Here is a 27,564-nt window from a genome sequence, read left to right on the forward strand (position 1 = left end):
GAATTACAGCCTCCTCCTCCTGACCACACAATAAATCTGCAGTACCTAGCCTAAGGGGTGTGATTGTCTCTTGAAACACAGTGTTCAGATAACTCACCTTCTCCCTGATACATCGCAGTGTAGGAAGCTCAGCCTTCAGCTCTTCAAAGCTAGGCCGAAGCTCCTTGAGCTCTACAGACTGCAAATGTCGTTGCCATGGATCACACAGGTGTTCACCAGCTCCGACATACATCACCTGTCCTGCCAACATTATTATATTTTATTAAACTCATCAGGTTTTCAGAAATATGATTTTCTGTACACGTTTAACTATATATTTTATAATTTCAATGAATGATTTGTACCTGCAATATCAGCTAAAACACTGTTCCAGTTTAGAGAGAGGGAACACATTTAAACTCACTTACCCACTTTCCTGATTAATACTGCCAGACTTCTGCTCCCAGCTCTTACTCTCTTCAGCTTTCTTTCTGGGAGCATTCCTTTTTTAAACAGAAGATGAGATATCAATACTTCCCACACTGCTCCAACTTCCTCCAATTATTAAACTCCTGGAAGTAATCACTCTACCTTTCTTAATTGGAAACTTCACCTTTATGTTACTTTGCGAGGCTACTTTTACATTAGCTGAGATTCCAGTGATCTGAGTCTGTTGCTTCTCAGTTCTTACTAGTTATATAATTAACTAACTATACAACTGCCTCTCGGCAAGGAAATTACTTTTCACTGAAAGATTAGAAGAAAATAATAATTTACTGTTGCAGTTAAATTAAATGTGAAATACAAAGTTGACTGGATTTTAGAAGGACAGCAATTCTTAATATTTCCCCATTTAGCAAATTCCCAGAGTTGAGCATCTTGCCTCACTGCAGTAAAGCAAAGCCACACCTATAAATCAATGAGAAGGTTCAATGTATTGGCCCCATTTGCTGAGGACAAATGGCAAAGAGGGAAGCTTCTGGAAGTGACAATTTGAGACAAAATTAATAGACATTTGGGCAATTGCACATTGCTTAAGGGAAGCCAGCATGGATTTGTTAAGGGAAAGTCATGTTTAATTAACTTGCTGGAGTATTTTGATGAATTAACAGAGAGGGTTGATGATGGTAATCCTTTTGATGTGATGTACATGGACTTACAAAAGGCACTTAAATAAACTGGCTTGTGAGCAAAGTTGTAGGTCATGGAATAAAAGTGATCTAATCATGATGCATACAAAATTAACTGAGTGTTTGGTGTTCACTAGTGAGAGGGACAATGTGGATATAGAAATCAGGGAGCAGGACTGTGATATTGTTAAAGAGATTAACATAGGCAGAGAGGAGGTTCTGACTGATCTGACAGGCTTACAATTAGATAAATTTCCAATACCAGGCAAACAGTATCTCAGACTTTTAAGAAATAGCAAAGGTACTAGCAATAATTTCTAATTCCTCCCTGGCCACAGGAGAGATGCTAGAAAACTGGAGGACACCCAGTATGGTACCATTATTTAAGAAGGGATAATTCAGGCAACTACAGATCGGCCAGCCTAACCTCAGTGATGGGGATATTGTTGGAAGCAATTCTGAGGGACAGAATTATTCTGCACTTGGAGAGGCAGGGAGTAATCAAGAACAGTCAGCATGGTTTTATGAAGGGAAGGTCATGTCTGACCAACTTGATTAACTTTTCCAATGAGGTGACGAGGTTTGTAGATGAGGGTGATGCATTTAACATAGTCTACTTGGATTTCAACAAGTCTTTTGATAAGGTTCTGCATGGGAGACTGATAGTGAAGGCAAGGACCCATGGGATCCAAGAACATTTGGTTAATTGCATCCAGAATTGGCTGAGAGGCAGGAAGCAGAGGATGATGGAGGAAATCTATGTCCACTAGGGTTCCACTGCAATCAGTGTTGGGGCCTTTGATGTTTCTGGTCTATATAAGTGATTTGGACTTGAATGTCAGAGAGTTGATCACAGATGATTAAAAAGATGGTGCAGTGGTAATTAGTAAGGAGGATAGTTTTAGACTACAAGAGGAAAGAGACAGGCTGGTCTGATAGGCTGATCAGAAGCAAATGGAATTTGCTCTGGATAAATGTGAAGTAATGCACATGGGCAGGACAAACAAGGTAAGGGAAAACATAATGAATGGTGGGACCATGGGAAACACTGAGGATAGGAAGGACCTTGGTGTGCATGTGCATCAGTCCCTTGAGAGACAAACAGATGAAGTGGTTAAGAAGCCATTTGGAATACATGCCTTTATTAGTTGAGAATTTACAAGCAGGGAGGTTATGCTGGGACTGTATAAAAAGTTGGTTGGCACACAGCTATACGACTATGTGTAGTTCTGGAATCCACATTATCGGAGGGATGTGATTGCACTGGAGAGGATGAAAAGGAGATTGACCATGATGGTTCTCATTCTGGAGAGTTTTTATTTATGCAGAGAGATTGGGAAAACTGGGGTTGCTTTCCTTGGAGCAGAGGAGACTGGGTGGGGACCTGATTGAGATGTATAAAATTACGAGGGATCTGGATAGGATTGACAGGAAGGAAACTTTCCCCTTGGTAGAGGGATCAATGACTGGGGGCATGGATTGTAGAGGAGGTTTAGAGGGATGTGAGGAAATTTGGTTTCACTCAGAGGGTGGTGGGAATCCAGAACTCACGGCCTATAAAGGTGGTAGAGGCAGAAATGCTCAGAACATTAAAGAAGTATTTAGATTTGCACTTGTGATGCCGCAAGGCTATAGAACCAAGTGCTAGAAAATGGGATTAGAACAGTTAGGTCCTTGTTTGTTACTGGTGCAACCCAGTTGTCCAAAGAGTCTTTTCTGAACTGCTGACTCTATGATTATAACTCTTTGATAGGAAGTAGACAGTAATAGTGAATGGGAACCTTTCATATTTGAAGGAGATTTACAGTGGAGTTCCTAAGAGATTCTTGTTAGGACTCGCACTCGACCTGACATATTTCTCTTAAAGAAAGTGCACTGAGGTTTCACTAGACTGATTGCTAGGATGACAGTTTTTTTCTCTGAGGAGAGATTGATGTCTGGTGTTTGTTCAATGTTCATCTTTCAACTCGTCTGTACCAAATGCCAAATGTAGGTGTGACTTTGCATTGCAAAATCCCTTTGTGTTGACCCACCAATTGTAGAAGAGATCCTCATGAATACACTTTAATAAACTCTCGCTCTTTGTGCTCAGAATAACTGCTCTCTTTGCCTAAAATCTAATCTTGTATTTCTAGTGGAGCAGGAAAGTACTAAATGCTCGCAGTAAAGTTCTGTTACTGCTTTGTACTCTTCTATATAATCGTTTTAATAAATGAAACCTAGCCCATTGTGCAAGGAGAAACAGACAGGTCCATGTACACAGTAACCTTATCCCATCCCATCCCATTCATGATTTAGCACTTCAGCTCCTTTGACATGTTCAGCGCTGATGTAACTAAAACACAGCCACATCTTATTTCTTCCCAGAATTGCTGCAAAATGTTGTTTTCTTTCCCCTAAATATTCTTGATCCAGCAGAAAATGTGCCACTTTGTACCTTCTGTTTGTCAGTATTGATATGTGAGCTGTTAAGCATAATACTTGACAATGCCTCCATTTCTCTTGACTGCTACTATTTGGATTAACGATATTTGACTGGCTGGCGAAGGTAAAACTTTTGTTTGCAGAGGGACAGGGAGACACATGATCCGAAATGCTCGTGTGACATGGAAGGAGATACTATCAGATTACAACCCTTCAGCCTGTTATTGGAGCATCAACTGGCCCCTGTCACTTTTCTGTCTTCTACATTGATCCTGACACATGCAGAGTGGGGTGTCTTGTGAGTTGGGGGCTGTGGACTAGTTAGCATCATTTTTATTCTGGGCTGCTTCAAGGTCTGTGTCCCTACATGTTCTTTCAGCACCTTGGTCAGTACCTGGTCTTTTGGTGCAGTGATCATGGCTAAACATCTGTGACCAATCGTGGATTGAGCCGAAAGAAGAATTTTCGAACGGATGGGTTTTTAACCAATGGGCCAACCGCTGCACACATTAGGAGTGAGAAAGAAGCCTCTTTCTTCATGGTGCTGTTGAAATGATGAACCTCTCGATGAGTGCCACCTAAGCTTCTGCCTCTCAGGTTTGTGAGCTACTGACTCTTAGCAGCTCTGTGGTTTGTTGAGTCAGGTGGATAGAGACACTGCAGGAGGGTCATGTTGAAGAAGCTGAACTCCATGTTTCGTCCCCATGAGGAGAGAAAACTGATTGAGCCCGGAGGAAATGAGGAGTGGCAGAGAGAAGAGTGTGAGATCAGGTTGGTCCGCAGTACCTCCCTCTACCTGACGGGGGAATGTCACCAGAACCTGGGTAGTTCTCTGAAACGGAGCAAGAGTGATGTAAGTGTGCACTCCACTCTCTACAACATCACGGCTGAAGATCCAGTCTGGATGTTGTCAAGGACACAAGACTGTCTCCAGTACCTACAGGATCTGATAGTCCTGCGCAAACAATACCAGCCTGTCAGTAACCTCAAAAAGTGTAAGGAGAACGGCCCAGATCCGTGCTCTGCATCAACAAAGCCTTGCAAATCTAACAAGAAAGGGACAGCTTCCAAACACACCTCCAAGGCAAGTGTTTAATATTCTTCCTTCCTGAATAAGGATTAAATTTCCAATAACTAATGGAATCCCGGGGGTCTACTTTCATATTTCCATCTCAAATAAAAGGAATGTACTGAGCATTTTAGAAATCTAAATAAAAACAGGGAATGCTAGAGAAATTCAATGGGTCTGGCTGCATCTCTTATTTGGAACAGTCACATTGGATTTGAAATGTTGATTCCATTTCTCCATCTATAAATGCTGCCTGATCTGCTGAATTCCTCCAATACTATTGATGTAAAAGACATGCAAGAGCAGAGAGACCTGGGTGCAGTATGTAAAAGTTGTGAAAGGTGGCATGTAGATAGAACGAGCTATTAATAAAGCATACAATATTCTGAGCTTCATTAACAGGACCATAGAGTACAGGAGCAGGGAGGCTATGATGAATTTATATAAGACACTTGTTAGACCTCAGCTGGTGAATTGTGAACAGTTTCAGGCACCACACTATGGGAAGGATGGGAATGCATTGGAGAGAGTGTGGAAGCAAGTTTTTATCTCATGTTTCCATCCCTGGTGTTGACAGTTATGATAATGGATAATAACTCTGAAAGCTGCCCTTTAATATCATCTTGCTCTTTCTACATGAATATTTGATGATTTGCAAACAACTGAATTTAACCAACTCTGTGACACTATTTGAAGAGGCAGAGATTTCTCCCAGTTGAGTGAAACAGACCATCCAACCATTGCTCAATGTGGGAGCTTGCTGGACATAATTAGCTGCCACATTCCTCTCTTACAGATTACTGTGATTATCAAAAGCAGAGTTGGCTCTAAAGTGGTTTGGGATAGCCTGAGCTAGTTAAAATGCTGGTCTTTAACTCAAGTGGAAATGGTAGTGAATCATATAAAGGCAAAATACTGCGGAAACCTGAATTGAAAGCAGCAAATGCTGGTGAAACTCAGCAGGTCTGGCAGCTCCTGTGGTGAGACAGATGGAGTTGATGTTTCAAGTCTACTATGATTCTTCTTTAAAACTGAAAGGTAGTGGAAAATAGATTTTTGTTTTGAACTTTTGACAGAGGCAGAGGAGGAGACTGTTCAGAATCTAGGACCCCAAGTTCCAAAGGAGACTGAGCAAGGGTTGTGGACCAGAGTTAAAACTGTGCTCTCTGGTACTATTTATGAGTGGGATCAATTTCTCCTTAGCCACTCTGTCCAGGCCCCATATGATTTTGAAAAGTTTCATCAAATCTCCTCTTAGTTCTCTTCTCTCCAAGAAAAACAACCCCAACTTCTCAATTCTCTCCTCATTGCTGGAACACTTCTCACAAACTGCTTCCACACTCTCTCCATTGCATTCCCACCTTTCCCATAGTGCGGTGCCTGAAACTGTTCACAATTCAGCAGCTGAGGTCTCACCAGTGTCTTATATAAGTTCATCATAATCTGCTTGCCCCTGTACTCTATGCCCCTATTAATGAAGTTCAGAATACTGTATGCTTGATTAATAGCTCTCGCTACCTGTCATAGAGATGTACAGCATGGAAACAGACCCTTTGGCCCAACCAGTCCATGCTGAACATAATCTCAAACTAAACTAGTCCCACCCCCGCCTGCTCCTGGCGTATATCCCTTCAAACCTTTCATAATCATGAATTTATCTAAATGTCTTTTAAACATTGTAATTGTACCCACATCCATCACTTCCTCACGAAGTTCAATGCTCAAGCAAACCACCCTCTATGTAAAACATTTCCCCTAAGTCTTTTTAAAATCTCTTTGCTCTCACCTTAAGAATGTGCCGCACGGTCTTGAAATTTCCCCATCCTAGGAAAAAGACAATACCATTAACTCTATCAATACCGCTCATGATTTTATAAACTTCTATAATGTTGCCTCTCAACCTCTGACACTCCAGTGAAAGAAGTCCCAGCCTGTCCAGCCTTTCTTTCTAACTCACACCTTCCATACCGGGCAACATCCTGGCCAACCGCTCCCGAACCCAACCTTTAATGATGTTTGCACATATGCACCCTGGCCTCTCTGTTCCTGCCTGCCCTTTAGATCAGTACCCTTTATTTTATCCTGTTTGTCCATGTTCTTTGCACCAAAGTGTACCTGGTCACAGTTCTCTGCTTTGAACTTCAAATACCACTTATCTGCCCACTCCACCAACATGTCAATGTCCTTTTAAAGTTCTACACCATTCTCCCCATTAAGTTTACAGTTCTCCCAAATTTCACGTCATCTACAAATTATGAATTATCCTTTGTACACCAGGATCTAGATAATTTATATATGCATCAGGAAAAGTAAGGATTCCAATACCAACCTCTGGAGACCTCCACTGCAAATCTTCATGCAGTCTGAAAAACACTCTGTCTTTCCTCTGCTTTATAAATACATAAGATCAAAAAGCAAATGAAGGAAAGAATAAGATTGAATAGTGGCCAAGAAGGTTATGTGTGCAAGTAGAAGATATGGGCAAGATATCCTTAATATCTTAATGAATGTAGGGTAATGACATTGTAATGTCCCACTGACATGTAATGGAGTCTGAGAAGAGAGAAGGAACATGCTGTACCAGAAAGAGATGTACTACCTCACAGTATAGTGTGCATTACAGTGTAAATCAGAGGGGTAAATCAGAGCCCCACCATAGTCACTCTGAGATAGAGGAAACCTTTCTAATATATATCAGGTCACAGGTTACCCAGTGAGACATCCAAATAGGATTTAGTAGTGAAGCCAAACCACAAGCCAATGAATACATTACATCACAAAAGGGAGGGCCAGTGCAGACATTGCAGTAAAGGAGCAGGAGTGAAATATTGGACAGGACAAATTTGTTAACAGAGGAAATATTAATTGGCTTAGTATTTTTGAAACCCTGAATGAAGTGCATCCTAGACGGTTAAGAAAAACAAAGAAGAAAATTGACCGGCTCCCACTATAACTTTCTAATCCTCGTTGGCTACAGGTGTGGTATTGGGAGACAGTAAGACCATTAACATAGAATATAGAACCTTACAGCACAGGAACATTGAACAGCACAGCACAGGAACATTGAACAGCACAGCGCAGGAACGTAGAACAGTACAGCACCGGAACGTAGAACAGTACAGCACAGGAATGTAGAACAGTACAGCACAGGAACGTAGAACAGTACAGCACAGGAACGTAGAACAGTACAGCACCGGAACTTTGAACAGTTCAGCACAGGAACATAGAACAGTACAGCACAGAAACATAGAACAGTACAGCACAGGAACATTGAACAGTTCAGTACAGGAACATTGAACAGCACAGCGCAGGAACGTAGAACAGTACAGCACCGGAACGTAGAACAGTACAGCACAGGAATGTAGAACAGTACAGCACAGGAACGTAGAACAGTACAGCACAGGAACGTAGAACAGTACAGCACCGGAACTTTGAACAGTTCAGCACAGGAACATAGAACAGTACAGCACAGGAACATAGAACAGTACAGCACAGGAACATTGAACAGTTCAGTACAGGAATGTAGAACAGTACATCACAGGAACTTTGAACAGTTCAGCACAGGAACGTAGAACAGTACAGCACAGGAACGTAGAACAATACAGCACAGGAACGTAGAACAGTATAGCACAGGAATGTAGAACAGTACATCACAGGAACTTTGAACAGTACAGCACAGGAACGTAGAACAGTACAGCACAGGAATGTAGAACAGTACAGCACAGGAACATAGAACAGTACAGCACAGGAACATAGAACAGTACAGCACAGGAATGTAGAACAGTACAGCACAGGAACCTAGAACAGTACAGCACAGGAACATAGAACAATACAGCACAGGAACTTAGAACAGTACAGCACAGGAATGTAGAACAGTACATCACACGAACTTTGAACAGTTCAGCACAGGAACATTGAACAACACAGCGCAGTAACGTAGAACAGTACAGCGCAGGAATGTAGAACAGTACATCACACGAACTTTGAACAGTTCAGCACAGGAACATTGAACAACACAGCGCAGTAACGTAGAACAGTACAGCGCAGGAATGTAGAACAGTACAGCACAGGAACGTAGAACAGTACAGCACAGGAATGTAGAACAGTACAGCACAGGAACCTAGAACAGTACAGCACAGGAACGTAGAACAGTACAGCGCAGGAACGTAGAACAGTACAGCACAGGAACGTAGAACAGTACAGCACAGGAACGTAGAACAGTACAGCGCAGGAATGTAGAACAGTACAGCACAGGAACGTAGAACAGTACAGCACAGGAACTTTGAACAGTACAGCACAGGAACGTAGAACAGTACAGCACAGGAACTTTGAACAGTTCAGCACAGGAACATTGAACAACACAGCGCAGTAACGTAGAACAGTACAGCGCAGGAATGTAGAACAGTACAGCACAGGAACGTAGAACAGTACAGCACAGGAATGTAGAACAGTACAGCACAGGAACCTAGAACAGTACAGCACAGGAACGTAGAACAGTACAGCACAGGAACGTAGAACAGTACAGCACAGGAACGTAGAACAGTACAGCGCAGGAATGTAGAACAGTACAGCACAGGAACTTTGAACAGTACAGCACAGGAACGTAGAACAGTACAGCACAGGAACGTAGAACAGTACAGCGCAGGAATGTAGAACAGTACAGCACAGGAACGTAGAACAGTACAGCACAGGAACCTAGAACAGTACAGCACAGGAACCTAGAACAGTACAGCACAGGAACTTTGAACAGTTCAGCACAGGAACATTGAACAACACAGCGCAGTAACGTAGAACAGTACAGCGCAGGAATGTAGAACAGTACAGCACAGGAACGTAGAACAGTACAGCACAGGAATGTAGAACAGTACAGCACAGGAACCTAGAACAGTACAGCACAGGAACTTTGAACAGTACAGCACAGGAACGTAGAACAGTACAGCACAGGAACTTTGAACAGTACAGCACAGGAACGTAGATCAGTACAGCAGAGGAATGTAGAACAGTACAGCACAGGAACGTAGAACAGTACAGCGCAGGAATGTAGAACAGTACAGCAGAGGAACGTAGAACAGTACAGCACAGGAATGTAGAACAGTACAGCACAGGAACCTAGAACAGTACAGCACAGGAACTTTGAACAGTACAGCACAGGAACGTAGAACAGTACAGCACAGGAACTTTGAACAGTACAGCACAGGAACGTAGATCAGTACAGCAGAGGAATGTAGAACAGTACAGCACAGGAACCTAGAACAGTACAGCACAGGAACGTAGGACAGCACAGCATAGGAACCTAGAACAATACAGCATGGGAAGGTAGAACAGTACATCACAGGAACGTAGAACAGTACATCACAGGAACGTAGAACAGTACAGCACAGGAACGTAGAACAGTACATCACAGGAACTTTGAACAGTTCAGCACAGGAACGTAGAACAGTACAGCACAGGAATGTAGAACAGTACAGAACAGGAACATTGAATAGTACAGCACAGGAACATGTCTGTGCCATCATGATGCTATTTTAAATGAATCCCATGTGCCTGCACATGGTCCCTTTCCCTGTATTCTCTGCCTGTTCATATGCCTGTCTAAATGTCTATTAAACATTCCTATTGTGTTTACGTTTACACCTCCTCTGGCAGCGTGTTGTGGGCACCTACTCCCTTTGTGTAACAAAAACCCTGCTGTGCACGTCTCCTTTAATTGCTCCCCCTCTCATGTTTAACCTATGCTCCTTATATATTTGACATTTCCACCCTGGGAAAAAGACTCTGACTCTCCACCCTATCCGTGCCTCTCCTAATTTTATATACTTCTATCAGGTCCATCCTCAGCTTCCAATGCTCAAACAAAAACAGTCCAAGTTTGCCCAACCTCTTCTCAGAGCTAATACACTCCAATCTGGGCAACATTCTGGTAAACCTCACATCTTTAAGCCTTCACATCCTTCCTATAGTGCCGCGACAAGAATGGTGCACAATATTTGGGAAGTTGCCTAACTAAAGTTTTATACAGCTGCCACATGACTTGCCAATTTTTATGCTCAGTGCCCCAACTAATGAAGACAAGCTTATCATCTTCTTTACCACCTTATCAAATTGTATAGTCACTTTTAGGGAGCTATCGACTTGGACACCAAGATCTCTCGGTATATCAATGCGACTGAGGATCCTGCCATTTACTGAATACTTTCCTCTTGTGTTTGACCTCACAAAATGCATCACCTTACACTTGTCTGGATTAAACTCCATCTGGCATTTCTTCACCCTGCATTTCAACTGATTTATATCCAGCTGTATAGCTTGAATACCTTCTTCATTATCCTCAACTCTACCCATTTTTATGCAAACTTAATCAGACCACTTACATTTTCATCTGAATCATTTCTAGCTATTACAAACTACAGAGGTCCCAGCACTCATCCTTGCAGGACACCACTGGCCACAGACCTCCAATCAGAAAAATGTCCCTCCCTAATTACCCTCTGTCTTCCTTGACCAAGCCAATTTTAATCCAATTTACCAATTCACTGTGGATTCCACATGATTCCTGTGGATTCCTGGACAAGCCTGCCATGAAGAATGTTGTTAAATGTTTCGGTAAATTCTATGTGGACGACATCCATTTCCCTACCTTCAATGTTCTACATTACTTTCTCAAAAAACTCAGTCAAATCTATGAGACAAAACTTCCCCTGTACTAGCTGTGCTGTCTGTCCCAGGTAAGTCCATTCTTTTCCAAACACAAGTAAATCCTGTCCCTAAGAATAGAATTTCATAGAATCCCTACAGTGTGGAAACAGGCCCTTCGGCCCAACAAGTCCACACCGACCCTCTGAGGAGTAACCCACCCAGACCCATTCCCTACCTTTTTGCTCTACATTTACCACAACTCATGCAGCTAACCTACACATCCTGAACACTATGGGCAAATTAGCATGGCCAATTCACCCAACTTGCACATCTTTGGATTGTGGGAGGAAACTTGAGCACCCAGAGGAAACCCACACAGACATGGGGAGAATGTGCAAACTCCACACAGACTCCACACCTGAGGTTGGAACCAAACCCCAGTCCCTGGTGCTGTGAGGCAGCAGTGCTAACCACTGAGCCACTGTACCACCCCACGGAGAATCGTCTCCAATATTTTCCCTCCCACTGATTTAAGGCACATGGCCTATTATTTCTTGGATTATCCATGTTGCCCTCAAAGAAAGGAACAACATTGGCTGTTGTCCAGTCTTCTGCAACCTTGTCTGTGGCTAGAGAGGGTACAACAACATCTGTCAAGGCCCCCGCAATACCTTCCCATGCTTGATTTTCATACACCCAGCACCTCCTCCTTCTTCATATTGACATGGCCCAGAATATCAGCACATCCTTCCCTAATTTTACCACCCTTCAGTTCCCTCTCCTTGGTGAATATTGATGTGAAGTCATCATTAAAGTCCTCATCCACTTTCTCTGGCTCCATGCACAAATTCCCTCCTTTGTCATTGAGTGGACCTGCCCTTTCCCTGGCTACCTTCTTGCTCCTGATACACAGATAAAATGTGATGGGATTCTCCTTATTCCCTGACTTGCCACGGACATTTCATGGCCTCTTCTAGCCCTCCTAATTAAATTCTTTCCTGCTTCATTTATATTCCTCAAGGACCTAGTCTGATTTCAGTTTCCTAAATATGCTTCTTTTCCCCTTTCTAACTAACCTTTTAATATCCCTTGTCACCCAGGGTTCTGGCATCTTGTCATCCTTATTATCCTCCCAGGAACATTCTGGTCCTGAATCCTGATCAACTGGCGTTTAAAAGACTACCATGCGCCAGATGTGGATTTATACTCAAACTGCTGCCCCAATCTAATTTCTCCAGCCCTTGCCCTGTCGTAATTAGCCTTCCCCCAATTTAAAACTTCACCCGAGAATCAGTCTTAACTTTGTCCATAACTATCTAAAAACTCTTGGAGTTATGATCACTGTTCCCAAGACCCACTTAAACTTCAATCTCCTGGCCAGGCTCATGCCCCATTATAAGGCCTCATATGGCTGCCAGCCTGGTTGGATTATCTACATATTGTTTCAAGAATCCCCCTTGCATCCACCGAACAAATTCTGCCCCTTCGAAGCCCCTGACACAAAGTGAGTCCCAGTCAATCCTGGGGATATTAGAGGTTAAAATCACCCACTACAACAACCTTTAACTTCTCCTCAATCACTCCACATGTTGAATCACTGCTCTGGTTCCCAACTCCCAGCACACGAGTTTAAACATTCGAGTGGCATGAGCAAACCTCCCTGGATCTTGGTATCCCCCCAGTTTTGGTACAACCCACTGTTCTTGTACAGGTCCCTCGTTCCCTGGAAGGGATCCAGATATTTGAAGTCCTCCTCCTACACCAGCTTTTTAGCCGCACATTAAACTATCCTGTGGCACAGGGAGCAATCCCAAGATTATAACCCGAGAGGTCCCGCTTTTCACCTTTGTACCTAACTCCCTAAATTCCCTCATCTCTCTTCCTGCCTATGTTGTCCCAGTCCCAGTCTGGACCACAACCTCTGGTTCTTCACCCTCCCTTTCAGAACATCCTGTGCACACTCAGAGACATCCTTGACCCTGGCACCAGGGTGGTAACACACCATCATGGAATCTCGCTCGTGGCCACAGAAATGCGTATCTGTGCTCCTGACTATCAAGTCCCCTATCCCAACCTACACATTGACCCTCCCTGCTGTACAACAGAGTTAATCATGGTGCCACTGATCTGGCTTCTGCTCTTGCTTTCCCCAAGAAGCCAGTTCCCTTACACTATCCAATGCAGCAAACTTGTTAGAGGGGAGAGGAGCCAGAGGGCACTCCTGTACTGCCTGCCTGCTCCTGCTGGCGGTCACCCATCTATCTGGCTGTGACCACATCCCTGAAACTCCTTATCAATAAAACATTCTGTCTCCTGGATGCTCCTCAGTGAGTCCATCTGCTGCTCCAACTGATCCATGTGGTCTGAGAGGAGCTGCACATGGACACACTTCCTGCAGACATGGTTGTCAGGCATATTTGACTTCTCCCTGATCTCCCAGGATAAGCATACTATTCCATTAACTGCCATTACTACCTTCCAGTAACCACAAGATTGAAAGAAAATGAGACATCTTACTTTACCATATTTTAATTCTGCTCACCCTTCTCAGCAAAGCTCATTGTTCACTCAAAGCCAACACTTTGACCCCAATGGCACTTTGACATCAAAGCCCCTCTTCAAAATGACACTCCCAAATGGCTGTCTCTTAGATTCTCTTTCTCCTGTTGAGCACTGGGTCCTCTGCTATCCCCTTATTGGTTGTGGTGTCGGAGCTGACTTCTCCCAGAATCTTCCTCAGTTGCTTCTCACGACTGCCCTCTGTCTGGATGCTTTTTCTCCTGTTGAGCAGTGGGTCCTTGTAACATTTTGTAAGAAGGACAAAAGAAAGACACACATTACAAATCAGTCAATCTCACCTCAGTGGTGGGAAGACTTTTGGAAAAATGTCTGAGAGTGTTAATTGTTATTTAGAAACATACAGTTTATCAAACATTGGAATAAATAGTAAGAGTAGGCCACTCAGCCCTTCAAACCCACTCTACCATTCAACTAGAGAGTGCTGATCTTCTAGCTCAACAGCATTTTCCCACACTACCCCCATCCCATGATGTCTTCAATAAATAGAAATCTATGAATCTCTGCCTTCAATATAGTCATTGATTAAGCCTTCACATCCCTATGGAACAAACAATTGGCAAGAGTTTGAGATATTCCTCCTCCTCTCAGTCCTGAAAGCTCCTACCTCTTATTTGGCGACTATGTTCCATGGTTCCGTGCCCACAGACAGGGGGAAAATCCTCCTTCCAAGCCCTGTAAGAATGTTGTATGCCTTGAGGAGATTACCTCTCATTCATCTTGTGAAACTCAAGTGGGCCCGACTCTATGACTCTATAACTCTCCTCATTGGATAATCCCACCATCGCAGGAACCTACCTCTGTAATACCACACCAGTTTTCTTTGATTCTTTCCTGGCATATACATCTCACTGGTTATCCAGCATTCATTGTCCATCCCTATCTGCCCTTTAGAAAGTGGAAGTGAGCCTCTTTCTTGGACTTAAGCAGTCCGCGTGGTGTAGGTACATCCACAGTGCTGTTCGGAACAAGTCTGGTGAATCTTTGCTGCCTCTATAGCAACAATATCTTTCCTAAGGTAAGGAGATCAAACTGCACATGGTACTCCAGGTCTGGTCTAACCAAACTTCTATACAATTGCACCAAGACTTCACTATTCCTGTACTCAATCTTCTTTCAATAAAGGCTAATGTTCCATTAACCTTCCTAAAAACCTACCAAATCTATATGTTAGCCTTCAGTGACTTATTGACAAGGACACCCAGATCCCCCAATATCTCCACTTTCCAACCTCTTACCATTTAAGAAATACTCTGCAGATCTGTTTCTCTGAACAAAGTGGATAACCTCACCTTTTTCCAAATTATATTCCATTTGCCATATCCGTGCCCACTCAACAAGAATATCCAAATCCTCCTGAAGCCACTTTCCATCTTCCTCACAACACACAATCCCACTTGGCGTTGTATCATCTGCTTTCTTGTAATTACTACACTTGGTCCTGAAATCTAACACGTTGATATGCATTGTGAACAGCTGGAGCCCAAGTACTGCACCTTGCAGCACCCCACTAGTCACAGCCTGCAGTTGTGAGGATGACCACTCTATGTTTTCTGTGTGTAAACCAATCATTTATCCAGGCCAACACTTTACTCTTATCCAATATGCTTGAATCTTTTTAACAAATCTCCTGTTGGGAATTTTTATCAAAAGCCTTCTGAAAGTCTAAGTATATTGTGCCCATAAAATCTCCTTTATCAATTTTGTTAGTAATATCTTTAAAAATACTCCATCCTGTTCATAAAACATGATTTCTTATTTGCAAATCCTTGCTGACTATGCCCAATATAAAGCTGATGGGCCTGATATTCCTTTTTTTCCCTCTTGCTCTATGCTTAACTAGTGTGATGACACTTATTACATTCCAATCTGCAGGAGTCATTCTCGAATCTAAGATAATCACCAATGCATCAATTTCTCTATAGCCACACCTTTCAAGACTTTGAGATGTATCAGTTGCTGGGGATATATCAATTTTCAGCCCCATTAATTTCTCGTATAACCTTCCCACTAATGCTAGTTTCCTCCAACTCCTCATTCTCCCCAGCCAGTTGGTTCTCAGGTTCTAGGAGGTTTCTAACATCTTCCTTTGTGAAAATGGATGGAAAGTAATCACTTAGCTTCTCTGTCATTCCACTTTTCCCTGTTATCAATGCTTCTGACTTTGACTGCAATGGACTTGTGTTCATTTTCACCAAACATTTCCTGTTTAGGCACGTATAGAAGCTTTTACAGTCGATTTTTATGTTTTTCATTGAATTGCATTTATATTCTGTTCTTCCTTTGTTGTCAGTGTTTCAGTCCTCCTTTGGTGTATTCTAAAATCCTCTCAATCTCTCGAATTACTGAAAATAGCAAGTTCACAAAACATTTCTTTTAATCTGATACAATCTCTGGTTTCCTTCGTTAGCCAGAGTTGACTGACTGGCGTTTTATTTTTGAGTTTTTGCATCTTGAAAGAATGCATAGTTTGCTGTAAGTCTTGTCATAGTTCTTTAAAGATCCCTTATGTACAATCATACTCTTGAATATATTTTCTCAATCCAATTCAACCAGGGAAATTGCAATTATTTTAGGTAGTTGTGTATTTTCAATAGGCCGAAGGACCTCTACTCTATTACATCATTCTATGATGCTATGAACCAATTTGTGCCTACACAATTTCCCTGATTCAAATTTAACTTGCTTCAGAATGAACTACCTCACTTTCAAACATAATGTAAAATTCTGTCATATTATGGTCACACATCCCCAAAGGCCCTTTTGCAACATGATTGTTGATTAGACTCTTTCCAATGCATAATACTAGATCTAAAGTGGCCTGTCCTCTCGTTGGATCCTCAATATACTGAGTCATAGAGTCATAGAGATGTACAGCATGGAAACAGACCCTTCGGTCCAACCCGTCCATGCTGACCAGATATCCCAACCCAATCTAGTCCCACCTGCCAGCACCCGGCCCATATCCCCCCAAACCCTTCCTATTCATATACCTATCCAAATGCCTCTTAAATGTTGCAATTGTAGCAGCCTCCAATCCTCTGGCAGTTCATTCCATACACGTACCATTCTCTGTATGAAAAAGTTGCCCCTTAGGTCTCTTTTATATCTTTCCCCTCTCACCCTAAACCCTCTAGCTCTGGACTCCCCGACCCCAGGGAAAGGACTTTGCCTATTTACCCTATCCATGCCCCTAAACCTCTATAAGGTCACCCCTCAGCCTCCGACAGTCTGGGGAAGACAGCCCCAGCCTGTTCAGCCTCTCCCTGTAGCTCAGTTCCTCCAACCCTGGCAACATCCTTGTAAATCGTTTCTGAACCCTTTCAAGTTTCACAACATCTTTCCGATAGGAAGGAGACCAGAATTGCATGCAATATTCCAACAGTGGCCTAACCAATGTCCTGTACAGCCGCAACATGACCTCCCAGCTCCTGTACTCAATACTCTGACCAATAAAGGAAAGCATACCAAACACCACCTTCACTATCCTATCTACCTGCAACTCCACTTTCAAGGAGCTATGAACCTGCACTCCAAGGTCTCTTTGTTCAGCAACACTCTCTAGGACCTTACCATTAAGTGTATAAGTCCTGCTAAGATTTGCTTTCCCAAAATGCAGCACCTCGCATTTATCTGAATTAAACTCCATCTGCCACTTCTCAGCCCATTGGCCCATCTGGTCCAGATCCTGTAGTAATCTGAGGTAACCTTCTTCGTTGTCCACAACACCTCCAATTTTGGTGTCATCTGCAAACTTACTACCTCTTATGCTCACATCCAAATCATTTCTATAAATGACAAAATGTAGAGGGTCCAGCACCGATCCTTGTGGCACTCCACTGGTCACAGGCCTTCAGTCTGAAAAACAACCCTCCACCACCACCCTCTATTATAGAAAGTTAGGTAAAATTTTAAAAAGGAGGTCCTCAAGGGTAGTAATATCTGGATTACTCCCGGTGCTACGAGCTAGTGAGGGCAGGAATAGGAGGATAGAGCAGATGAATGCATGGCTGAGGAGCTGGTGTATGGGGGAAGGATTCACATTTTTGGATCATTGGAATCTCTTTTGGGGTAGAAGTGACCTGTATAAGAAGGATGGATTGCACCTAAATTGGAAGGGGTCTAATATACTGGCAGGGAAATTTGCTAGAACTGTTTGGGAGGATTTAAACTAGTAAGGTGGGGGGATGGGACCCAGGGAGATAGTGAGGAAAGAGATCGATCTGAGATGGGTACAGCTGAGAACAGAAGTGAGTCAAACAGTCAGGGCAGGTAGGGACAAGGTAGGACTAATAAATTAAACTGCATTTATTTCAATGCAAGGGGCCTAACAGGGAAGGCAGATGAACTCAGGGCATGGTTAGGAACATGGGACTGGGATATCATAGCAATTACGGAAACATGGCTCAGGGATGGACAGGACTGGCAGCTGAATGTTCCAGGATACAAATGCTACAGGAAGGATAGAAAGGGAGGCAAGAGAGGAGGGGGAGTGGAGTTCTTGATAAGGGATAGCATTACAGCCGTGCTAAGGGAGGATATTCCTGGAAATACATCCAGGGAAGTTATTTGGGTGGAACTGAGAAATAAGAAAGGGATGATCACCTTATTGGGATTGTATTATAGACCCCCCAATAGTCAGAAGGAAATTGAGAAACAAACTTGTAAGGAGATCTCAGCTATATGTAAGAATAATGGGGTGGTTATAGTAGGGGATTTTAACTTTCCAAACATTGACTGGGCTGCCATAGTGTTAAAGGTTTAGATGGAGAGGAATTTCTTAAGTGTGTACAAGACAATTTTCTGATTCAGTATGTAGATGTACCCACTAGAGAAGGTGCAAAACTTGACCTACTCTTGTGAAATAAGGCAGGGCAGGTGACTGAGGTGTCAGTGGGGGAGCACTTTGGCTATTCATTTTAAAATAGTGATGGAAAAGGATAGACCAGATCTAAAAGTTGAAGTTCTAAATTGGAGAAAGGCCAATTTTGACGGTATTAGGCAAGAACTTTCAAAAGCTGATTGGAGGCAGATGTTCACAGGTAAAGGGACGGCTGGAAAATGGAAAAGAGATAACAAGACTCCAGAGAAAGTATATTCCTGTTGGGGTGAAAGGGAAGGCTGGTAGGTAGAGGGAATGCTGGATGACTAAAGAAATTGAGGGTTTGGTTCAGAAAAAGAAGGAAGCATATGTCAGGTACAGACAGGATAGATCGAGGGAATCCTTAGAAGAGTATAAAGTATACTTAAGAAGGAAATCAAGACGATAAAACAGGGACATGAGATAGCTTTGGCAAATAGAATTAAGGAGAATCCAAAGGGGTTTTACAAATATCTTAAGGACAAAAGGGTAACTAGGGAGAGAATAGGGCCCCTCAAAGATCAGCAAGGCGGCCTTTGTGTGGAGCCATAGAAAATGGGGGAGATATTAAATGAGTATTTTGCATCAGTATTTACTGTGGAAAAAAGATATGGAAAATATAGACTGTAGGGAAATAGATGGTGACATCTTGCAAAATGTCCAGATTACAGAGGAGGAAGTGCTGGATGTCTTGAAACGGTTACAAGTGGATAAATCCCCAGGACCTGATTAGGTATACCCGAGAACTCTGTGGGAAGCTCGAGAAGTGATTGCTGGGTCTCTTGCTGAGATATTTGTATCATCAATAGTCACAGGTGAGGTGCCGGAAGACTGGAGGTTGGCAAACGTGGTGTCACTGTTTAAGAAGAGTGGTAAGGACAAGCCAGGGAACTATCGACCGGTGAGCCTGATGTCGGTGGTGGGCAAGTTGTTGGAGGGAATCCTGAGGGACAGGATGTACATGTATTTGGAAAGGCAAGGACTGATTCGGGATAGTCAACATAGCTTTGTGTGTGGGAAATCATGTCTCACTAACTTGATTGAGTTTTTTGATGAAGTAACAAAGAAGGTTGATGAGGGCAGAGCAGTAGATGTGCTCCATATGGACTTCAGTAAGGCGTTCGACAAGGTTCCCCATGGGAGACTGATTAGCAAGGTTAGATCTCATGGAATACAGGGAGAACTAGCCATTTAGATACAGAACTACTGCTATAGAAACTAATCCCTAATTCCCTCCAGAAATGAATCCTTCACAAGTGCTCAATTGTTTTGTCCAGACTACATACAGATTGAAGTCACTAATGATTAATGTGTTGACCAGGCTGCATGCTTTTCATCTCCTGATTAATACCATGCCCCACAGTTGCATTTGGTAGTCTACAGATAGATTCAACCAATACCTGTTGCCCCTGGCTATTTCTTAGCCCCACTCAAACAGATTGCTCAGAATGTCCTTCTGATCTGAGATCCTCTCTTACTGATGTACTGATCTTCTTATTAGTGAAACTCCACCTCCTTTTCCTTCTTGTCTGTCATTCCTAAATGTCTAATATTTTTGAAAGTTCAGCTCCCATTCCTGATCACCCAATTCTGACACGCTTCTGTCATGCCAAGTACATCATACCCATGTTTACATGTGTCCAATCAGCATATCCTTATAATAGCTTCTATTATTATGTCCATGACTGGGCTAAAAGGTTTGTAGTCTCATGATTTTTATCCCCTTGCTTTCTTTCATGGTGGGATTACATTTGCTGCCTTGTAATATTCAGGAGACACTGCTTTCTATAGGATTTTGAAAGATGACCACCAATGCATCTCTGTCTCTACAGCCACCTCTTTCAACACTCAAGGACGGAGTTCATCAGGTGCAGGGCAATTTTCAGTCCCATTAGATTTTTTAGTGCTACTTTTTGTCGGCTTTATTTCAAATCTTTATTCTCACTCGTCTTTTGGTTCCCTCATATTTCTGGGAGATTTTATTGTTTCTTCCACACAAAGACAGATGGAATCCTATACGGGGTCTGAACAATGTGGGCAATGCCGGGATTTGAGGCAGAACTGGATGAGAATTTGCATCACCTTGACAATAGGAGCATCTCACGCCATCTTTTATGCTTTCACAAATGGTGTCGAGAGATTCTCACTGAGTAGTGACAAGTCACCTTAACCAATGAGCCAGACAAGCAAGATTTCTTGACATGAATGTCAGAGCGGGTACCTGGTGACTTTAGCTCACTGCTTGCTCCAAAAGATGTCAATGTTGGACACCGGGCACCAATATCTCAGGACATACTCCATTGGGCACCAACCACACACACACACACATCAAACATTCATTAACATTTGCTTCCAACATGTGCCAGCTTCTGTGAAGTTTCCCCAACTCACTTACAGGCTGCTTTTGCACTGATATGATATCTCGAGCTGCCTGGTAACTCTCACTGTATCCCTGCAGCAAGGACACTGGGCACTCAGGGACACACACAGCCAGCTCACGGACTGGACCAGGCTGTATCTCCGGGCCCCTCGCTCTCCGTCACAATGCCCACTCACTCTGAGCCTACCTGAGCACTTCCAGCATCCCTGCCTTGCATTACTTCATCTTACCATTTAGCACTGACACAAAGAAAAGAAGCTTGTCATTATTGTCAAAAGACCTCAGTCAAGTCTAAGGAGATAACCTTTGCTCAAGATGAGCCTTGGCTGTAATTGGTTAGCCACTCCAGGTGGTCAGCATCAGGATACTCAACAGTGAGGAGCTGAGTGTCGGGAGGCCCACCTCCCATCTTGACTCCCTAATGGGAGCTGTTTTCCTCCTGGAATGAGACAGAGGTGGGTATAGAGGGAGATGAAAATGCGTAGCACAGCTGTTACTGTTGGTGCAAGTGGGGAGGTGCCTGTGGTGAGTGAGTAGGCAGCAGAGAAGACTTGTTGAGTTAGTGGGGTTGAGGGTTGGGCTAGGTGACAGTGCGTGAGAGAAGATGTAGCTGGCAATAGTGAGAACGGGAAAGGATGGGCCTTGATGGGAGGTGGGTGCAGTCGCAAAGATGGAGTGAGTGTGAGGCCATGGAGAGAAGATGTTGGCACACTTACCTATCAGTGTGGAGAAAGACAGTGACCTTCCTTCCAACAGTCCTCAGCATTTCTCCAGATGGCTGGGACTGCACTGACCTGAGTGCCGACCTCTGACAAGGTTGGCATGGTCTGGGTGTCATGCTCCCTCTGCTGATTATGGGGGAATGAGGAAATTCTGTCTGTGCACCACCTCCTCCAGCAAGACCTCTCGGACTCTACCCACACAGCAGGGCAATGACTTGCCCCTGCCATCAAATCCATGGCATATGTCAGGAACAGGTGCAGGGCAGCCTCAGACTATCAGTGCTTGTCTGGGTGCGTAGTGGGATTTTAAAGATGGCATGGTTCGAGGGATACAGTGAATCCCAGGATATCCACTGTGGTATTATGGAACTAGAGATGTCACAGCAGTGGGATTTGTGATAGCGAGCCAGGTTTCGCAGGAAAACCTGTGAGGCCTCGCCACAGAAATCTCTCCAAAAGTCTCAATGCAACTTGGACTTAGCCAAAAAATTCAGCCCAAAATATTTTAGTTTCTTTGCTATATTCTTTTCCCCAATATAAATTCTCCTATCTCTGCCTGTATTGGACCCACATTTGTCTTTGTTAATATTTCCTTTTACATACTTGCCAAAGCTTTTACAGTCCATTATTATGTTTCTCACTAATCTGTTTTCCCTTCCTTTATCTTTGCTGAATTCTTCAATGCACGCAATCCTGTGGCTCACTACTTTTTGGCCATCTTATAAGTCTTTGATGTCATGCAATCTTTAACTTTTATTATAAGATGTTATTGGGTCACTTTGCCTGTTGGGTTTTTGTGCCTCAAAGACTGCATTTTTGTTTTAAATCATGTATTAATTCTTTAAATGTTAACCAGAAGACAGTAAAGTGGATTTATTAAGGGAAGACTATGTCTGAGAAACTTGGTTGAAGCTTTTTACAAGATTACCAGGAAGGTTGTGAGGTAAGATGCTTGTAATTTGTAGGGATTTTAGTCAAGCATTTGGTAAGATCCAACATGGCCTACTGGTCACAAAGTTAAATGCTCATAGGATCCAAGAGAGAGAGTCATCAACTAAATCGAAAGTAGACTCAGTGCTGGATAAAAATGAACAATGATATTTGTATGACTGGAAGTTGTTTCCAGTCAAAATCCTGAGGAATTAGTACTGGGTCTTTGCGTCTTTGTGGTGTGTATCAATTATTTAAAAACAAAACAATTTAGAAGTACACTTAAGTGCTATTACCTACTGGGAAATAGACAAAGAGCTGTAGTGTAGGATTATATAAAACAGCCTTTTTCCAGCTATCACAAATGTGATGGGCTGAATGGCCTCATTCCGTGCCACAATCTTCTACGATCCCACGTTCTTCTCAGGTAGTTGTAAAAGATCCAATGGGACTTGTTTGAGGAAGAACAGGGCAGTTCCCTGTGGTGTCCTGGTTAGCATTTATCCCTCCAGCCAACATCACCAAAGCAGATTGTAACCTTTCTTGTTGTAAAAGCCTACTGCTTTCCAGTTGTAAGAACTTACTGTATGAAAATTGGCTCCTGTATTTCTTATATGACAATAAGACTACACTTCAGAAGTATTTCATTGGCTGTAAAGTGCTTTGGGCCAGCCTGAAGTTGGGTAAGATGCAGTGTATATATATATATATTTATTCCTCATTTATCCACAGATGTAAAATGTATACTAAATGCAAATCTGAAAGACCTTTCAGCTTTTAATAAGCCCTTCCATTCCAATGACTCTAACTATTATGCACTTCCATTTTTCATACCTAGGTCAATAAAACTGTTTTTTATTTATTTAAAAGAAACCAAAAGGTGAATCTAAGCCTGCACCAGTGTCAACAGAGGCTGAGACACTAGCTTATTTTGATTCAGTCATCGCTGGCTTTGATCAGGAAAGCAAACCCAAAGTTCATCCAGCAGATGACACGCACATTGACGTGGATTTTGTTAGTAAGTACCTCGTGATAAAAAAGCTGCACTACTATCCTTCAAAGCCCTACGGACATGATGATCCAAGACATTTCAGAGTTGTACGTTGGATCTACAACTTGCCTTCCTCATGCTAATATTAAATATTAATCAATAAGAGTTCAATGTTAACTCTTTACCTCCAGCCGTGATGCCAAAATAGAAACAAAGAAGAGTTTGATCTATAAAAGTGCAATCATGTAATATATTTGGAAACAATAAGGTTTTGAGACATTTATGCAAAATTGGACAGCAAGTACTGTCTGCATCCAAGACAGTGTTATTTAATGCTTTTACCCGGTCTATTGCACTTTCAGACTTGACTCTTGCAGTAATGACCTCAATTATAATTATATTGCAGTGCTTGAAGGCATAAATATTAGGGCACCTCAATGATCCACTAGATATCAGTGAAACATGGCAGTACAAATCAAAATGGTCAACTAGTTTGATGTGAATCTGACCCACGTTTCATGGCGGTGAAGATAATGTGTTGGTTTGGAAATCTCTGGTAGTCTGGAAGAGCCAGGAGTTTTTGTTTCCAGATTGCCGGGAAGATTTCCTAGGGCCGTTGTCCAGGCCGCGAGCCTGTGCTTTAGTGTTGCCATGGTGATACTGCCATGCTCATATGCTGCTTGTGATGTTCCTTTATGCATGTAAGTGATCTCACAGCGAGATCATTATTAGATAAGGGTGCTGAGGAGTCTGCAAGCAAGGGAGATAAGCAAAGTTAAGATGCAGATTGGCTCTGATTGAATTGAATGGCAGAGCAAGCTGAATGGCCTGCTGTTGTTCCGATGTTTATTCATGTCTTCGTTGCCTTAGACTTGACAATTCAAATGCTCTCCTGGCTCACCTCTTACTTTACAACCTCCAAAACTTAAGGTCACCCTCAGTGGCCTGTAACCGAAGGTGCACCAAATCCAATTCATCCCTCTACTTCTCAATCCATACTGGTTCCTGTCTGGCAGTGCCTCTGTTTTAAAATTCTCATGCTTGATTTCAAATCCTTACATCGCTATCTCTGAAGCCTTATGTTGGCATGTAATCCTCCAATATATCTACGCTCCTCCCTTTCTGGACTGTAGCAAGCCCTCAGTTTTCATCGCTCTCACATTACAGGTGTGCTTTCAACTGTCTAGGACTTTATCTCTGGAATCCCCTCCTGAAAATTCCCCATCTCTCTCTCTTCCTATAGGATGCTGCTTAAAATGTCTAGCCCTTTAACCAACATTTTAGTCACCTGGTTTAATATCTCTTTATGTGGATCAGTCAATGACCCTCCTGTGAAGTGCCTTAAGGCAACGTACTAGATAAAAGTTTCTTTATAAATGCGCTGTTTGTTTCTAATGTAACTGACAATTGTATGTTAATGACAAATCAGCATGTTTCTCTTTCTTTCTCTGTGCCAAGTTGCCACAAGCACAAGTGAACACAGTTTACATTCGAACTGGATCCTGAAGTCATCCAGAAGGTACTCCGTCGACATTGGCCATTTGACAAAGACTGAGCAGCTACCTCGGAGGCACAGTGATTGGATAGGATCAAGCCTCAAGAGGCTTGAGCGACGCCCGATATACCTCCCGAAATTAGTCGAGAGTCCAATTCACACTTGGCGATTTAAACCGAGAGCTCGTGATGAGGATGATGAGTTCTAGATCACCGCGAAGTGTCAAATGGTTCGAAACTTGGACGCTCCTGAACACACGTTTCCATTTCATCCTTCAAAATGCTTGGCTTCACATCAAAATCTCCCCCGGGGGGTGGGGGGGGGTGACCAAATCCTGCGACAATCAATGTTTGTATTTTGGAATCAGGTTTTCTTCAACATTTTTATGGGGTGACATTTTTATTTATTTGGGCTACTCATCCAATTTAAGTGGCTTTGTCAGAGAATGGAAACTCTTCACTATGTGTCCAGAGGCCTCAATCCTGAAGGTGCTCCCCCTGTGGGATGCAGGTTTTATTCCAATAGGGTGGAGACATCTTTTTTCAGCTTTCAGACTGATATATTTTACCATCCCCCAACATCTCACCCTATACAGAGTGAGAAGGTAATACAGCCCATCCAGGCCTCGGTAATGTGGGAAGGGCTCAGAGAGAACACACTACCAATTTTGAAGTGATGGTGAAGACTAGCAAAGAGTTATTTGCACATGAGCAGTGGACACCTCTAACTATGCACAATCTAATGGGTATGAAGTCTTTAAAACTCAATACCGCATTCAATAATTTTAGGAGCTGAACTCCTCCATGTCCCAGCCCCCAACCCCACACCCCAGGCCTTGTTATCACATAGTCTGCTATTACACACTACCTATTTTTACAAAGTTAAAAATCACACAACGCCAGGTTATAGTCCAACAGGTTTATTGTGTCACAACCACCTGGAAGGAGTGTCGCTCCGAAAGCTAATGCTTCCAATTAAACCTGTTGGACTATAACATGGTGTTGTGTGATTTTTAACTTCATACACACCAGTCCAAGACTGGCACCTCCAAATCACGACTACATATTGTTCACCACTAACAGTCACCAGTAACAGCTATTCACCCTCCCAGCCAGATCGTTACTGACTCCTTTGTCTGTCCAACTGTTCTCTCTCTTTGGGCTTTATCTCCACCTATCGTTTACTCCTTAACCCCTTCCCCCAGCCTATCTTCTGCATATTAACTGACATTTTCCAAGTCACCATCAGTTCTGAGGAAGGGTCACCGGACCTGAAACACTAACTTGATTTCTCTGCACAGATGCTGAGATATTCCATCAACTTTTGTTTTTGTTTCTGATTTACAGCATCCACAGTTCTTCTGGGTTTTTATGAGGTGTTTAATGCTGATGTTCCAGTGTTCAGAGCACTGACTGAGCCCCCAAGGTTGAAAATATGTTTTCATGTGAAGCTCACCCACCCACAGTTCCCCTTTGGCAAATTCTTCCTCTCACCAAGGATGGTAACAACAACTTGCAGTTGTATAGCTCCTTTGATCCGGCAAAGTCTCCTAAGCTGCTTCTCAGAGGCAATAGCCAACGAAATATGAAATCAAACTACCTTAGGAAGGCGATCGAAAGCTTGATCAAAGGTGAAAATGTCAACAAGAATCTTAAAGGAGGATAAAAGGAAATTCAGGGACTGAATTCTTGAGTTAAGGGCCCAGGCAGCGTTGGAGAAGTGCAGGCATCTGGGAGGATGTTCGGGTTGGAGGAGAATACAGACATATGGAGAGGAAAAACCATGGAGAAATTTGAAATTAAGATGAGAATTTTTAAGTTGTCAGCGCGGGAAGCCGTGATGGTCAGTGAGCATCGATGCAAGCATCAGAGTCAATGATGAGGTGACAACACAAATAGTTAAGTAAAAGAAAACAAAGTTGCCATAGTCCTATAGAGATGGCTGGTCGTGGGTTAACCTGAGCGTCATCACACCTGGGACCACTTCATTCCTGGGACCAATTCTCATGCTCCAGGCCAGTACAGGGTGGGAAGGAGCGTATCATTTAATGATAACCTCAGTCAGTGGGAGAATTGAACTCACATTGTTGGCATCATAAACCGCCAACTGAACTAACCAACCCATGCAACTAACAATACAGATAGAAATAGGAGTGGTGGGTAGTCACACAATCTTTCATTGGCTCTTTCGATCCAGAACAACGAGTTTGATTCGCCTTCCTGGTAAATTCTGATGCCTGAAGAATGTTTTGTAAATTTTGTTTTAACGTTAAGTAAGTTGGACTGTTCACCCTTCCGATAAAATAGGACTGAAAGGATCAATGGGATGGGTTTAATGTGATGAAATTTGGTGGCTTACTGTGAACAAACA

General features: G+C 42.9%; 1 protein-coding gene across 1 annotated transcript; it reads left to right on the forward strand.

The window, feature by feature from the left end:
* Positions 1-4,203: 4,203 nt before the first annotated feature.
* Positions 4,204-26,043, forward strand: LOC140485947 (uncharacterized protein C13orf42). Its single transcript, XM_072584389.1, has 3 exons — positions 4,204-4,617; positions 23,579-23,726; positions 25,158-26,043. Exons 1-3 carry the CDS (start codon positions 4,204-4,206, stop codon positions 25,400-25,402), a joined length of 807 nt encoding a protein of 268 aa, XP_072440490.1. The 3' UTR covers positions 25,403-26,043.
* Positions 26,044-27,564: the final 1,521 nt, after the last annotated feature.

Source organism: Chiloscyllium punctatum, chromosome 15 (assembly GCF_047496795.1).
Source record: "Chiloscyllium punctatum isolate Juve2018m chromosome 15, sChiPun1.3, whole genome shotgun sequence".
NCBI lineage: Eukaryota > Metazoa > Chordata > Chondrichthyes > Orectolobiformes > Hemiscylliidae > Chiloscyllium > Chiloscyllium punctatum.